Source organism: Hypanus sabinus, chromosome 19 (genome assembly GCF_030144855.1).
Source record: "Hypanus sabinus isolate sHypSab1 chromosome 19, sHypSab1.hap1, whole genome shotgun sequence".
In the NCBI taxonomy this organism is placed as follows: domain Eukaryota; kingdom Metazoa; phylum Chordata; class Chondrichthyes; order Myliobatiformes; family Dasyatidae; genus Hypanus; species Hypanus sabinus.
In genome coordinates, this window is record NC_082724.1 from 76,441,190 (window position 1) to 76,459,092 (window position 17,903).

The 17,903-nt window shown below is 47.6% G+C and overlaps 1 protein-coding gene across 1 annotated transcript in view; it reads left to right on the top strand.

Annotated features, from left to right (window-relative positions):
- The first annotated feature begins 272 nt into the window (after positions 1 to 272).
- Positions 273 to 17,903, top strand: part of tma7 (translation machinery associated 7 homolog) — a 31,125-nt gene continuing 13,494 nt past the window's right edge. The window contains exons 1-2 of the mRNA XM_059944790.1: positions 273 to 382; positions 12,473 to 12,528. Coding sequence (XP_059800773.1) covers positions 367 to 382; positions 12,473 to 12,528 — 72 coding nt within the window. The 5' untranslated portion in view covers positions 273 to 366. The remainder of the gene's footprint in view (positions 383 to 12,472; positions 12,529 to 17,903) is intronic.

Sequence of the window (17,903 nt, forward strand, 5' to 3'; positions counted from 1 at the left end):
CTGAAATGAATTTTTATAGGGTGGAATGTACGGTCTAACGTGGCCCTTCGAAATCCTCTACCGCAAAAAAGTTTGATTGAATGCGGGAGCAGGCTTGAGGAGCCATTTGTATTTCATTGACGTTAAAGGAGATCCAAAAGGAAAAGCTCAAAATAGTCGATGATAATTTTAAAAAGATTATGTTGAATCCTGAAATATAAAACAGTTCCGAAACGTGAGAAAGTGCAGCACTGAGTACTCGCTGCAGTACCGCATCGCACCGCAGGGTGGCGCTACCGGATCACGTGACGGAGCATAGGCGAGAACTGGGCTTCTATTTCCGGGGTCCTGAGTGAACGGCGGGCGGCAGCAATCAACCCGTGGAAGATGTCGGGCAGAGAAGGTGAGGAATGGACTCAGATTAAATCCCTCCACTCTTCCCCTCGGTCTCCACCATCCCCCTTCATCGCTCTCTCTTCGCACTTCGCACTGCCCCCTCCATTCGGCTCTATTGCCATTCCACACCATCCTCCAACTCTATCTTCCCCTTCATCCCCCTCCTCCACCCCTGTCCATTTTACACCATCCCCTCCTCCACCTCTGTCCATTTTACACCATCCCCTCCTCCACCCCTGTCCATTTTACACCATCCCCTCCTCCACCCCTGTCCATTTTACACCATCCCCTCCTCCACATCTGTCCATTTTACACCATCCCCTCCTCCACATCTGTCCATTTTACACCATCCCCTCCTCCACATCTGTCCATTTTACACCATCCCCTCCTCCACCCCTGTCCATTTTACACCATCCCCTCCTCCACCCCTGTCCATTTTACACCATCCCCTCCTCCACCCCTGTCCATTTTACACCATCCCCTCCTCCACCTCTGTCCATTTTACACCATCCCCTCCTCCACCTCTGTCCGTTTTACACCATCCCCTCCTCCACCCCTGTCCATTTTACACCATCCCCTCCTCCACCCCTGTCCGTTTTACACCATCCCCTCCTCCACCCCTGTCCGTTTTACACCATCCCCTCCTCCACATCTGTCCGTTTTACACCATCCCCTCCTCCACCGCTGTCCGTTTTACACCATCCCCTCCTCCACCCCTGTCCATTTTACACCATCCCCTCCTCCACCCCTGTCCATTTTACACCATCCCCTCCTCCACCCCTGTCCATTTTACACCATCCCCTCCTCCACCCCTGTCCATTTTACACCATCCCCTCCTCCACCCCTGTCCATTTTACACCATCCCCTCCTCCACCCCTGTCCATTTTACACCATCCCCTCCTCCACCCCTGTCCATTTTACACCATCCCCTCCTCCACCTCTGTCCATTTTACACCATCCCCTCCTCCACCCCTGTCCATTTTACACCATCCCCTCCTCCACCCCTGTCCATTTTACACCATCCCCTCCTCCACCCCTGTCCATTTTACACCATCCCCTCCTCCACCCCTGTCCATTTTACACCATCCCCTCCTCCACATCTGTCCATTTTACACCATCCCCCTCCTCCAGCTCTGTCCATTTTACACCATCCCCTCCTCCACCCCTGTCCATTTTACACCATCCCCTCCTCCACCCCTGTCCATTTTACACCATCCCCTCCTCCACCCCTGTCCATTTTACACCATCCCCTCCTCCACCTCTGTCCATTTTACACCATCCCCTCCTCCACCCCTGTCCATTTTACACCATCCCCTCCTCCACCCCTGTCCATTTTACACCATCCCCTCCTCCACCCCTGTCCATTTTACACCATCCCCTCCTCCACCCCTGTCCATTTTACACCATCCCCTCCTCCACATCTGTCCATTTTACACCATCCCCCTCCTCCACATCTGTCCATTTTACACCATCCCCTCCTCCACCCCTGTCCATTTTACACCATCCCCTCCTCCACCCCTGTCCATTTTACACCATCCCCTCCTCCACCTCTGTCCATTTTACACCATCCCCTCCTCCACCTCTGTCCGTTTTACACCATCCCCTCCTCCACCTCTGTCCATTTTACACCATCCCCTCCTCCACCTGTCCATTTTACACCATCCCCTCCTCCACCCCTGTCCATTTTACACCATCCCCTCCTCCACCTCTGTCCATTTTACACCATCCCCTCCTCCACATCTGTCCATTTTACACCATCCCCTCCTCCACATCTGTCCATTTTACACCATCCCCTCCTCCACCCCTGTCCATTTTACACCATCCCCTCCTCCACCTCTGTCCATTTTACACCATCCCCTCCTCCACCCCTGTCCATTTTACACCATCCCCTCCTCCACCCCTGTCCATTTTACACCATCCCCTCCTCCACATCTGTCCATTTTACACCATCCCCTCCTCCACCCCTGTCCATTTTACACCATCCCCTCCTCCACCACTGTCCATTTTACACCATCCCCTCCTCCACATCTGTCCATTTTACACCATCCCCTCCTCCACCTCTGTCCATTTTACACCATCCCCTCCTCCACCTCTGTCCATTTTACACCATCCCCTCCTCCACCCCTGTCCATTTTACACCATCCCCTCCTCCACCCCTGCCCATTTTACACCATCCCCTCCTCCACCCCTGTCCATTTTACACCATCCCCTCCTCCACCCCTGTCCATTTTACACCATCCCCTCCTCCACATCTGTCCATTTTACACCATCCCCTCCTCCACCTCTGTCCATTTTACAACATCCCCTCCTCCACCTCTGTCCATTTTACACCATCCCCTCCTCCACCTCTGTCCATTTTACACCATCCCCTCCTCCACATCTGTCCATTTTACTCCATCCCCTCCTCCACCCCTGTCCATTTTACACCATCCCCTCCTCCACCTCTGTCCATTTTACACCATCCCCTCCTCCACCCCTGTCCATTTTACACCATCCCCTCCTCCACCCCTGTCCATTTTACACCATCCCCTCCTCCACATCTGTCCATTTTACACCATCCCCTCCTCCACCTCTGTCCATTTTACACCATCCCCTCCTCCACCTCTGTCCATTTTACACCATCCCCTCCTCCACCTCTGTCCATTTTACACCATCCCCTCCTCCACCTCTGTCCATTTTACACCATCCCCTCCTCCACCTCTGTCCATTTTACACCATCCCCTCCTCCAACCCTGTCCATTTTACACCATCCCCTCCTCCACCACTGTCCATTTTACACCATCCCCTCCTCCACATCTGTCCATTTTACACCATCCCCTCCTCCACCCCTGCCCATTTTACACCATCCCCTCCTCCACCCCTGTCCATTTTACACCATCCCCTCCTCCACCCCTGTCCATTTTACACCATCCCCTCCTCCACATCTGTCCATTTTACACCATCCCCTCCTCCACCTCTGTCCATTTTACACCATCCCCTCCTCCACCTCTGTCCATTTTACACCATCCCCTCCTCCACCTCTGTCCATTTTACACCATCCCCTCCTCCACCTCTGTCCATTTTACACCATCCCCTCCTCCACCTCTGTCCATTTTACACCATCCCCTCCTCCACCTCTGTCCATTTTACACCATCCCCTCCTCCACCCCTGTCCATTTTACACCATCCCCTCCTCCACATCTGTCCATTTTACACCATCCCCTCCTCCACCCCTGTCCATTTTACACCATCCCCTCCTCCACCTCTGTCCATTTTACACCATCCCCTCCTCCACCCCTGTCCATTTTACACCATCCCCTCCTCCACCCCTGTCCATTTTACACCATCCCCTCCTCCACATCTGTCCATTTTACACCATCCCCTCCTCCACCCCTGTCCATTTTACACCATCCCCTCCTCCACCACTGTCCATTTTACACCATCCCCTCCTCCACATCTGTCCATTTTACACCATCCCCTCCTCCACCTCTGTCCATTTTACACCATCCCCTCCTCCACCTCTGTCCATTTTACACCATCCCCTCCTCCACATCTGTCCATTTTACACCATCCCCTCCTCCACCCCTGTCCATTTTACACCATCCCCTCCTCCACCTCTGTCCATTTTACACCATCCCCTCCTCCACCCCTGTCCATTTTACACCATCCCCTCCTCCACCCCTGTCCATTTTACACCATCCCCTCCTCCACATCTGTCCATTTTACACCATCCCCTCCTCCACCTCTGTCCATTTTACACCATCCCCTCCTCCACCTCTGTCCATTTTACACCATCCCCTCCTCCACCCCTGTCCATTTTACACCATCCCCTCCTCCACCGCTGTCCATTTTACACCATCCCCTCCTCCACATCTGTCCATTTTACACCATCCCCTCCTCCACCCCTGTCCATTTTACACCATCCCCTCCTCCACCCCTGCCCATTTTACACCATCCCCTCCTCCACCCCTGTCCATTTTACACCATCCCCTCCTCCACCCCTGTCCATTTTACACCATCCCCTCCTCCACATCTGTCCATTTTACACCATCCCCTCCTCCACCTCTGTCCATTTTACAACATCCCCTCCTCCACCTCTGTCCATTTTACACCATCCCCTCCTCCACCTCTGTCCATTTTACACCATCCCCTCCTCCACATCTGTCCATTTTACTCCATCCCCTCCTCCACCCCTGTCCATTTTACACCATCCCCTCCTCCACCTCTGTCCATTTTACACCATCCCCTCCTCCACCCCTGTCCATTTTACACCATCCCCTCCTCCACCCCTGTCCATTTTACACCATCCCCTCCTCCACATCTGTCCATTTTACACCATCCCCTCCTCCACCTCTGTCCATTTTACACCATCCCCTCCTCCACCTCTGTCCATTTTACACCATCCCCTCCTCCACCTCTGTCCATTTTACACCATCCCCTCCTCCACCTCTGTCCATTTTACACCATCCCCTCCTCCACCTCTGTCCATTTTACACCATCCCCTCCTCCAACCCTGTCCATTTTACACCATCCCCTCCTCCACCACTGTCCATTTTACACCATCCCCTCCTCCACATCTGTCCATTTTACACCATCCCCTCCTCCACCCCTGCCCATTTTACACCATCCCCTCCTCCACCCCTGTCCATTTTACACCATCCCCTCCTCCACCCCTGTCCATTTTACACCATCCCCTCCTCCACATCTGTCCATTTTACACCATCCCCTCCTCCACCTCTGTCCATTTTACACCATCCCCTCCTCCACCTCTGTCCATTTTACACCATCCCCTCCTCCACCTCTGTCCATTTTACACCATCCCCTCCTCCACCTCTGTCCATTTTACACCATCCCCTCCTCCACCTCTGTCCATTTTACACCATCCCCTCCTCCACCTCTGTCCATTTTACACCATCCCCTCCTCCACCTCTGTCCATTTTACACCATCCCCTCCTCCACCCCTGTCCATTTTACACCATCCCCTCCTCCACCCCTGTCCATTTTACACCATCCCCTCCTCCACATCTGTCCATTTTACACCATCCCCTCCTCCACCCTGTCCATTTTACACCATCCCGTCCTCCACCCCTGCCCATTTTACACCATCCCCCTCCTCCACCCCTGTCCATTTTACACCATCCCCTCCTCCACATCTGTCCGTTTTACACCATCCCCTCCTCCACCTCTGTCCGTTTTACACCATCCCCTCCTCCACCCGTTGTCCATTTTACACCATCCCCTCCTCCTCCTCTGTCCATTTTACACCATCCCCTCCTCCACCCCTGTCCATTTTACACCATCCCCTCCTCCACCCCTGTCCATTTTACACCATCCCCTCCTCCACCCCTGTCCATTTTACACCATCCCCTCCTCCACATCTGTCCATTTTACACCATCCCCTCCTCCACCTCTGTCCGTTTTACACCATCCCCTCCTCCACCTCTGTCCGTTTTACACCATCCCCTCCTCCACCCCTGTCCGTTTTACACCATCCCCTCCTCCACCCCTGTCCATTTTACACCATCCCCTCCTCCACCCCTGTCCATTTTACACCATCCCCTCCTCCACATCTGTCCATTTTACACCATCCCCTCCTCCTCCTCTGTCCATTTTACACCATCCCCTCCTCCACCCCTGTCCATTTTACACCATCCCCTCCTCCACCCCTGTCCATTTTACACCATCCCCTCCTCCACATCTGTCCATTTTACACCATCCCCTCCTCCACCCTGTCCATTTTACACCATCCCCTCCTCCACCCCTGCCCATTTTACACCATCCCCCTCCTCCACCCCTGTCCATTTTACACCATCCCCTCCTCCACATCTGTCCATTTTACACCATCCCCTCCTCCACCTCTGTCCGTTTTACACCATCCCCTCCTCCACCTCTGTCCGTTTTACACCATCCCCTCCTCCACCCCTGTCCGTTTTACACCATCCCCTCCTCCACCCCTGTCCGTTTTACACCATCCCCTCCTCCACCCCTGTCCATTTTACACCATCCCCTCCTCCACATCTGTCCATTTTACCCCATCCCCTCCTCCACCCCTGTCCATTTTACACCATCCCCTCCTCCACCCCTGCCCATTTTACACCATCCCCTCCTCCACCTCTGTCCATTTTACACCATCCCCTCCTCTACCTCTGTCCATTTTACACCATCCCCTCCTCCACCCCTGTCCATTTTACACCATCCCCTCCTCCACCCCTGTCCATTTTACACCATCCCGTCCTCCACCTCTGTCCATTTTACACCATCCCCTCCTCCACCTCTGTCCATTTTACACCCCCTCCTCCACCCCTGTCCATTTTACACCATCCCCTCCTCCACCTCTGTCCATTTTACACCATCCCCTCCTCCACCTCTGTCCGTTTTACACCATCCCCTCCTCCACCCCTGTCCATTTTACACCATCCCATCCTCCACCTCTGTCCATTTTACACCATCCCCTCCTCCACCTCTGTCCATTTTACACCATCCCCTCCTCCATCTGTCCAGTTGTCACCATTCCCCTTCTCAATGTCCATTTTACGCCATCACTGCTCTTCATCTCTATGTACATTTTATCCCATCCCCTCCTGCATCTCTACACCCATTTTACATTGTCTTCTCCCTCCATTTCCTGTCCATTTTACACCATCCCCTCCCTCCATCTGTATCTCTCCCTTCATTCACATCTATCTCCATTCTACCCCAACACCCTCACAGCATGTCTTTTTCAATTTTGCACTTACCCCATCACGTGTCCCCGTCCGTCATCTCCCTCCATCTTTCTCCATATTCTACACCAGCCCCTCCCTCTAACCCACTCCAAATGACCATCCTTCCATCTCCATAGCTCCATTTCCTCCAGTTGTCCACCTGCATAATGTCCTCTGCCCATTTTCCTGCTCATTCTTTTTCCTCCAGCCTACTATCCACTTCCCTCCATCTTTTCACCACCTTCCCTTCCCTCCTTCATTCTCTCCCCTGTCCCCTCCCTCATTTCTGTTCCTTTGCAAGAGTTGGATGGATGAAATGTACAGATGGGAATGTTCCTTTTTGAATGTGTCATCAGACAGCATTTTAGTACATCTGTATTGGAATTACCCAGAATCAGATGTGCAAAAATGTGATTATTACTTTTCAGGGATCAGCTTGCCTAACAGTGGGTTCAGATGTAATGAGTCATTGAAAAGCAGTTACAGCAAGCAATTAGAAATGCAGTTGGTTTATTTGCTGTTGGAGCTCGATTCGGTACAGGACTGAAGCTGTCTTATTTCAATTGTTCAGTGCTTTTCAATATTATCTATGATTTCACTTTCCTTACCAGAAAGAGAGTTGCCTTTGAGGAGATGCAGCAAAAAGTTCTGCAGACTATTTTTATTCCCTGTATGGTGGGTCTAGTTCAGGGGTCAGCAACCTTTACCACTGAAAGAGCCACTTGGACCCATTTCCCACAGAAAAGAAAACACTGGGAGCCGCAAAACCCGCTTGACATTTAAAATGAAATAACACTGCATACAACGTTTTGTTTTGCCTTTATGCTATGTATAAACAAACTATAATGTGTTGCATTTATGAAATTGATGAACTCCTGCAGAGAAAACGAAATTACATTTCTGCATGCAACAAAAACATTTTGAACTCCGAAAAAAAGACGTTGGGTTGAAGGTTACTTTTAAGTAAAATACTCAACGTCTATTTGAGTCCTTCTTGTATTTATGAAAAACGCCAAACTTAAATTTGCCGCCAGCAGCAAACCAAAAATAACGTCAGCCAGCTGTCAACCTGAAAAATAAAAGGACTATTTCACTGAACAATGAAAACATATGAATATACGTAAAATAATAGGCAATTAAAATATTTATCATACTTGTTCAGGTTGACTCACACCTGACAATGCAGTCGTATTTAGTAGGGATGGATCGATGCTTAGGGGAGTGACCGGGAAGGATAATGTGTTTTTTTCCTCTCTGAACTCACAGAAGCGTTTCCCAAACGATGTTTGCATTGCGATGATTGCAGAATGTAAATACTCCGAATTTATCATGTCGTGACCTTGTTTGAACTCTCTCAAATTGGGGAAGTGAGACAATGTGCCTTTCTGTAAATCTCTGGCAAGCAACATCAACTTGCGCTCGAATGCCAAAACATCCTCCAACATGTGCAGGGCTGTACGTCCTTACCCCGTTGAAGAGCTGTGTTCAGCGTGTTCAGGTGCGCTGTCATGTCTACCATGAAGTGTAGCTTTTCCAGCCACTCTGGCTGTTCCAGCTCAGGAAAGTTGAGCCCTTTGCTGCCCAGGAAAGTTTTCACTTCTTCCAGACACGCGACAAAGCGTTTCAGCACCTCCCCCCTGGACAACCATCAGACTTTGTTGTGCAGCAGGAGATCAGAATATGCAATTTCCAGCTCGTCCAGTAACAAACGGAATTGACGGTGATTTAAACTTTTTGCCATTATTTTATTGACAATCTGAATGACAACATCCATTACTTCTGTGCATTCCGGAGGAAATGTTTGAGCGCACAGTACCTCTTGGTGCAAGATGCAGTGAAAAGTCAGCAGCTTTCTGTCCAGCGACTTCTGCAGTAAAGCCACAATTCCCTTGTGCATTCCCGTCATATTCGGTGCCCCCATCAGTAGCTACTGACACCAGATGGGTGGTCTTTATTCCTTTGGCTCTTAAACAATTCAAGACAGCCTCACAGATGTCCTCCCCCCGTGTTTGGTCTTTTAGAGGTATCAACTCAATCAGTTCTTCCTGTGGCCCGGCAGAGTTTACATACCGGCAGAACAACGCTATTTGTTCAATATCACCTTTGTCTTTAGACTCGTCACAGGCAATCGAGTAGGCCACAGCTGAATTGATGTCTTTAATTTGCTGTCTTGTGATGTCTTCTGCCATTTTTATGGTTCTGTCTTTGACAGTCTTTGCAGAGAGGGGCATATCCCTGATTTTCTGCACAATTTCACTCTTGTTTTTAAAGTCCGTGAATAGATGTTCTGAAATCTTAATGAAAGATTCTTTTATATATTCACCATCTGTAAACTGCTTCCCGTGCCTGACTATTTCCTGAGCGGCAATATAACTAGCGTATGTCGTTGATTTTCCAGACTTCATCCATTTCTGGAAATGATTTTTGCTCAGATCAACCTTCCGCATCAGTTCCGAAACGGCTTTTTTTCTCTCATCTCCATCCGGATATTTTTGAGCAAAGGCTGCGTGTTTATTCTGGAAATGCCTTGCGACATTTGACTTTTTGTTGTTTGCTAGTTTCTCATTGCATATTAAGCATACCGGTAAACCAGTCTCGTCAACAGTGAAAGCAAATGAATCTGTCCACGTATCATTAAACGTTCTGTTTTCTTCAGTCACTTTTCTTTTTTTAGAATTCTCCATAGTTGGCTTACCTTGGATCGAAAAATTAAAGAAATCGCGCACTGGCGGGTGTCAGGTATTGGCAGTGGTGACGTATATTAATAGCGATAAAAACAAGTTGTAGCGGTGTGCTCACGCAGTCAGTAAACTGCAGTCGAATAACTTTATTCGAACTAAACAGCCTTGCTTTTAAGCCTCCCTCAACCCAGCCCCCATGGACGCAGATGCTGCAAAAGACGCGTACTCACAAACCCCCGTAGGCTATCTCCCTTAGCCGGAATGCTGGCTAATTGTGAGGAAATGTGTCGCCACACTTAGATTGTACAAGATCACCATAATCTTCAAATTTAGAATTACATTTCAAAAGCTAACAAACTAACATAAAATACATTTTAATTAAATACTGACCAATTATTTCCCAAAGCCACAGGGAGCCGCAGCACAGAGGTGAAAGAGCCACAAATGGCTCGGGAGCCGCAGGTTGCCGACCCCCGGTCTAGTTTAAGAGGAAGTATTAAGTAGAGAGGACCTGTATTCTCTGCAGTTTAGAAGAAGGAACAAAGATGATAATGAGTCTTAAATTCTGATCAGGTGGACGAAGAGAACAGAACCGGGAGCCTTGTTTCAGAATACAGGGGTAGCCAGTTAAGACAGATATAATGGAAATTCTACTGAAGTCGGGGTCTCTTTGATTTCTTTACCTCAGAAAGCTGTGAAGGCTCAGCCATTGAGTTAGATTGGAACAAATCTGGGCACCTTAGTAGAATAATGGTTAGCGTGACACTATTTAGGCTTCTAAACTTCCTGCTGCATCGTATTGGAAGTGTCACTGGTTAATCCCTACTCTACAATATTTAATATTAATGCACATTAGTTTATTTGTGACTCTAAATTTTATCCTTATCTTCATGTTGTCATGTGTTATGTGTATTACTATGCTTTGCACCCTGATTTTGAAGAAATATCTCATTTCTATATGCATCATATGATTGTATACATGAATGTAGTTAGATCACAATAAGCTTGACTTGATACCAAGAAGATGGGCTACTCCTGGCGATACCTTGAGAGACTGGCCCAGGACAGCGGACTGCTGTCAGCAGCTTATGTCCCAGTAGGGGTGAGATTGTTTAATGTTCTCCCTTTTCATTGTAATTTCACACTTAGCCACATGCCTTGAGGCTTCTTTGATTTAGATCTAAAGCAGTGATTTCAGTTTTGAACTAATGCCTTCATATAAAACAATGTTGTAATCATTGTTCCTTACAGGCCATTTATTGATCAGATCATTTATCTTTCTTATTCCCCATAATGGGTCCAATATAGCCTGTTGTAAATTCCATGAATTCATCCTCCCTGCTGTGTAAAGTAAGATTGATTAATGTATGATCCTTGTTACAGGCAGCTTTAGTTTTGTGAATATTGAAATTTGTCTGGCATTATCTCTACAGTTTTGGGAGCCTGTACCCGATTACCAATGCTTTCCGCCCTTTTGTTTCTTAGTTCTACCCAAGCTATTTCCATTTGACTTTTCCAAGCTAAAATCCTTCCTCTAAAGTACCTTTATGCCATTCTTTATTAGGCTGACCTTTTCTCCTGCTCCACATGGCCTGTCTCTTCTAAAACAGGTGATCTGGAATAATTGCCAACTGAGTCGCTCTGCACCCACTCGCTGTAGTGGCCATGCGGCAACAGAATGAGAAAAGCCTGCCATGTTAAACATAATCAACAATTTGTGTTCAGATTTTACACTTTATGGCATCACTTTGCACTTCCTGAGGTTAATAAAATCATGAGGTGTGTAGTTAAGGTGGGTGGTCACAGTCCTTTCCTGGGGAATTCTGAAAACAGAGCACAATGGTATAAGGTGAAAGGTTCAAAACAGACCTGGGAGCTTATTCTTCATACAGGGGGGTGAGTATAATTCTGACGTCCTGCCCATAGAATGTGTGGGTTCCTCTGGAGGCTCGGGTTTCCTTCCACAGCCCAAAGTCGTACCGCCCCGTGATTAGACTGGGGGTTCCTCTGGTCGTGCCGCCCCGCGATTAGACCGGGGGTCCCTCTGGTCGTGCCGCCCCGCGATTAGACCGGGGGTCCCTCTGGTCGTGCCGCCCCGCGATTAGACCGGGGGTCCCTCTGGTCGTGCCGCCCCGCGATTAGACCGGGGGTCCCTCTGGTCGTGCCGCCCCGCGATTAGACCGGGGGTCCCTCTGGTCGTGCCGCCCCGCGATTAGACCGGGGGTCCCTCTGGTCGTGCCGCCCCGCGATTAGACCGGGGGTCCCTCTGGTCGTGCCGCCCCGCGATTAGACCGGGGGTCCCTCTGGTCGTGCCGCCCCGCGATTACACTGGGGGTTCCTCTGCGGAGTGGCTCAAAGTGATGGAAGAGCCTGCATCTCAGTAAATAAGTATAGAACGAGGTACCAGATGAAGTGATAAAACTGGGTACGTTTACAATATTTAAAACCTGTTTGGACAAGTTCATGAAGAGGAAAGTTTGGAGCAGCTGTTCCCAACCTGGGGGCATGGATGCACCCCTTGGTTAGTGGTCAGGTCCATAGCATAAATAAAGGTCGGGTACTCCTGGCTTCGAGGGATATGGGCTAAATGTAGGTAAATGGGGCCAGCTCAGAAAGACATTTGGCACAGTATAAAGGGGCCCTTTTGTGTGTTTTATAACTCTGTGACTATTGTCTTTCCTGATGTCTTATAATTTTATGCCATGTTGGTTTTATTCTCCTTGTGCTTTATAGGAGGCAAGAAAAAGCCATTGAAACAGCCAAAAAAAACAAACAAAGAGGTGGATGAGGTCAGTATCTTTTACAGTATTTTCTAATGCTTAGGTCGCATTTGGATGGGGTAGTTTGTTACATGTAGACATCCTAAGTACAGACAGCAAGTCAATCAAGTTGTTTGTCCAGTTTTCTCTTTAATCTGAAATGTTTTCAAACTCTTTGCAGAATTCTGCTAAATCGATCCATCAGTTTTTGACACATTTATTTAACAGTACAGTACAGAATCAGCCCTTCATCCGCACTGTCCCAGCCACCCTTGATTTAACCCTAACTTGACCACAGGACAACTTACAATGACCAGTTAATCTATCCAGTACAATAGTGGTGCCAACCTGTCGATTGCGATTGACGAGTCGATCTTGAGACTTTCCCAGTAGATTCCGAAAAAAAAAGAAAAATAAATACACAAATACTGCTGAGAGATTGTTTCCGGGTTGTGGGGTTTTAGTTCCATTCTTTCTGCCCAGTGCGCATGCGTGTTACTCCCGTGCGCTACACAGTGTAATTCAGTGGTCCTCAACCACCGGGCCACGAGGAAATGATATGAGTCAGCTGTACCTTTCCTCATTCCCTGTCACACCCACTGTTGAACTTGAACACATGCGAGGTCATTACCTAAGCGTGTCGGGGATCACTGGTTGGCTTTGCGCGGTGGGCGGGGAGTGCCGTTGCTACCGGCCTGGAGCGCGGACAGATGGGCGCCGTCTCTAAACCTGTTCACCACACCGAATGTTCGTGGGGAACCCGACGCTAAAATATTTACAGACGACCTAATTCGGGCTCAGGGTTTCGTAAGTAGCAGAGCAGTTACCTCGCTGTGATCTACTTAAAGTCATTCCTCGAGCCAAACTTTTGTTGGCCGATAGATCCTACAAGGGGCTGGGCGTGCACCCTGTCGCACACCTCCTCGCTCGGTCGGTCACTCTCTCTGGACTGCGACCGCTGCAGCCCCGATATGGGGACCTCCGGCCCTGACCTTGTCCTCTCACCCCACCCACGACCAGCCACACCTGGCCAGGGCATCTGGTTCAGGCCCGGATGCTGCCTAATGAGGCAATGAAGCCCTCAGAGCTGCTTCAGTACCCTGAGTCCAAGCACCCTGCACTTAAAGACAAACCCATTGAGTTTTCTCAGCTGAAAAGCCCTGAGCAGCGCGGGACAGCAGCTAAGTGCTGAGAGCCACGAAAGCTAAATTGCAGAATAGACTGGACATAAGGAAGCTGCTTCGAGTATCGCTGTATTCCGGTCGTGTTTAACACCCCACCCACCCCCTGTCGGCCTGTCCGCAAGAATACTGTCAATATTAAACCGGTCCGCGGTGCAAAATAAAAGGGTGGTGACCCCTGGTGTTTATACATTATTTCTACTTCTGGGTTGTGGGGTTTTACTTCTGGCCTTTTCTGCCCCGGTGCGCATGCGTGTAACTAATCGATTTGGAGTAAATCTACCCTTTCACTAAGGCCGAGGGAGGGGATCTTGGGCTTAAGAAGGTTGCTGATCACTACAGTACATGTTTGGACTCGCTGAAGGGAACTGCAGCACCCATGAATTCCACAGGAGGGCAGCCAATCTTGGGCATTGCCTCGTAAAATTGCAGCCTGATAGGAATGATGATTTTCAATTGAGCTAACGCCATTGTCCTTTTAACTAAAAGCACCTTTGTCTTTGCTATATCACTTGATATTAGCTGGCTGGTGGTGGTGTGTTATTCACACCAGACTTCAAGGCGAGTGGTCCCGGGTTCAGATCTGGCCGCTGCTTGCACACTTTCCATCTGTGCAGGGTTGACCGTCAAGTTAGCAACTTGGCCTCATTTTTAAAAAAACAGACAGATGCCAAAGAAACAGCAGGATTGCTGCCCAGTACACCATAAGGCGCAGAAAGGAACAACAACAATATCACTTGGTATGGAATATGCATTGATATAAGACATAGGGGCAGCATTAGGCCATTCAGCCCATCGAGTCTTCTCCACTTTCCATCATGTCTGATTTCTTATCCCTCTCAACCCCACTTTTATGCCTTCTCCCTATAATCTTTGATACCCTGACAAATGCAGAACCTATCAACGTCTGCTTTAAATATATATATCCGGTGACTTAGTCTCCAGAGCTGTCCTTGTCAGATTCACCACCTTTCAGCTAAAGAAATTCCTTCTAAATGTTCATTATTCTGACTCACCCACTATTGGAAACATCCTGTTACAACCATTCTATCTTGGCTTTTCAATATCTGATAGATTTCAAAGAGATTCTTCCCCCCCCCCACCAAACTCCAGCGAGTACAGGCCCCGAGCCATCAAACACTTCTCGTATGTTAACCCTTCCATTCCTGGAATCATTCTTGTGAACCTCCTCTGGACCCTCCCCTATGCCAGTATATCTTTTAGAAAAGTGGCCCAAAGCTGCTCTCAATAGTCTGATTTGTCAGACCAATGCCTTATAAAGCCTCAGCATTATATCCTTGCTCTTGGATTCTAGACTGCTCAAAAAGAATGCAAATGCCACATTTGCTTTCCTTACCACTAACTCAACCTGCATGTTAACCTACAGAAGTACCTTGGCTCCTCTGATTTTTGAATTTACTACCCGTTTGGAAAGTAGTCTGCATGACCATACACTTTGCTATGCTGTATTCCATCTGCCTATTCTCCCAATCTGTCTAAGCCAATCTGTACACTCCCTGCTTCCTCAACACTACCTGCACCTCCACCTATCTTTGTATCTGCAAACTTCACATAAATTCAGGAATTCTGTCATAATGTGAAAAGAAGCAGTCCCAATACGGACCCCTATGGAACAGCACTAGTCACCGTCAGCCAACCAGAAAGGGTCCCCTTTATTCCCACTCTGCCTCTTGCCAGTCAGCAATCATCTATCCATGGTAGTATCTTTCCTATCATACCATGTCTCTTACCTTGTTAAGGAGCCTCATGTGCTGCACCTTGTCAAAGTAAACAATATCCACTGACTCCTTTGTCTACCCTGTGTGTTATTTCCTCAAAGATCAACAAATCTGTCAGACAAAATTTTCTCTTAAGGAAACCATGCTGACTTTGGCCTACGTTTATGTACCCCAAAATCTCATCTTAAACAATGGACTCCCAACATCTTACCAACTTCTGAAAACAGGCTAACAGGCCTATAATTTACTTTATTCAGCTTCCCTTCCCTCTTAAGAGTGGAGTTGTATATGCAATTTTCATCCAGTCATCCAGAACCAGTCACGCAGCAATCTAGCGATTCTTGCAACATCATTACTAATGCCTCCACAATCTCCTTGGTTACCTCTTTCAGAACCCTGGGTTGTAGTCCATCTGGTGTAGGTTACTTGTCTATCTTCAAACCTTTCCACTTCCCAAGCAGCTTCTCTTTGGTTACTCTGTCCCTGATACTCAAATTTCTGGCATGCTAATAGTGTCTTCCACAGTGAAGACGGATGCAAAATTCTTAAGTTTTTTTTGCCATTTCTTTGTCCCCCGTTGCTATCTCTTCAGCGTTATTTTGCAGTGGTCCAATATCTACTCTGTTACTCTTTTTATATCTGGAATACTTTTTGTATCCCCTTTTATATTGGTTAGCTTATTTTAATATTTCATCTTTTCTCTGCTTGTGCTTTTTAGTTGCCTTCTACAGGTTTTTAAAAACTTCCCAATCCTCTAATTCCCACTAATTTTACTATATTCCCCCTCTTGATTTTATGCTGTCTTTGACTTGCTTGTTTGCCTCATCCTCCCTTTAGAATACTTCTTCATCTTATAGATATACCTATCCTGCACCTTCCAAAATGCCCCCAGAAACTCCATCCTTTGCTGTTCTGCCATCCCTGATAGTGTCCCCCTCCCATCACAGTTGGCCAGTTCCTCCATTATGCCTCTATAATTCCCTTTACTCAACTGTATTACTGATACATCTGATTTTATTTTTTCCCTCTCTAACTGCAGGGTGAATTCTATGATATCACTGTCTCCTAATGGTTCCTTTACCTTAAGCTCCCTAATCAAATCAGGTTAATTTCATAAAACTCAATATAGAATGGCTTTTCCCCTAGTGGGCTTAATCACAAGCAGCTCTAAAAAGCTATCTCATGGACATTCTACAAATTCCCTGTGGGGATCCAACCCCTACTTGATTTTCCCAATCTAACTGCATTTTGAAATCCCCCATGATTATCGTAGTACTGCCCTTACTACATGCCTTTTCTATCTCCAATTGTAATTTGTATCCCACATCCTGTCTACTTTTTGGAGGCCTATTTATAACTCACCAGGGTCCTTTTACCCTTTACTTAACTCTACCCACAAGGGTTCTACATCTTCTGATCCTATGTCCCTCTTTCTACGGATTTGACTTTAGTTTTTTACCAGCAGGGCCAAGCCACCTCCTCTGCCTGCCTACCTGCTTGTCCTTTCGGTACAATATGTATCCTTGGATGTTAAGCTACTATCAGCACGGCGCATTGATGCCCACAATGTCATACGTGCCAATCTCTAAGTGCACTCAATATCATCTCACTTATTCTATAAACTGTGTTTATTCAGCTATAACACTTCAGTCCTGTATATATCACCATTTTCATTGTTACCCCCATGTTTCACTACACACTACATTGACTTGCATACCAACTGCTCCATCCTCTGCCCTCACACTATCAATTCTATCTCCCCTCATTTATCACCAGTTTATGGTTAAAACTTTTTTTTAATGTAATTCATTCTTTGACATCAGCTGCATTACACTTTAGAACATTTCTATGTTCAGATCATTTCTTTTTGTAGCCAAGCCTCTTGCAGAGCACTGCAGTGACTCAGATGAATGGTTGCACACTTCAAAGAAAGAAAAAGAAGAAACATAATATTAAAAAATCAAGCAATAAATATCGAGAACATGGTATGAAGTGCCCTTGAAAATGAGTTCATAGTTTGTGGAAGCAGTTCAGTAATGCGGTGTGTGAAGCTGAGTGAAGTTGTCCCCTCTGGTTCAAGAGCTTGACAGTTGAGATGTAATAGCTATTTCTGAACCTAGTGATTGAGTCCTGAGGCTCCTGTGCAACCTTAATGTCATAAATAGAATTTAAATTGATACTTGTGCTCTCGTTAATTCTGTTGAGGATTAAAATACATCAAATCAAGATTAATACTCACCATGTTAGCACTATTGAATGAAATTAAACTGTTGTGCAGGAGACGTGATCCAGATCCATCACAAATTCTGACTTGAGATTAATAAGACCTAAATGTTTTCATTTGGTCTGCATAGTTCAGTGGATCCTGTCATCCAGGCCACTGTGGAGTTTGCACCGTTTCCGTGACCATGTATGGATTTGCTTCAGTTCCTTTCACATCTCCATCTATAAAGCAGAATTAGGTGTAGTATCACTGGTATATGGC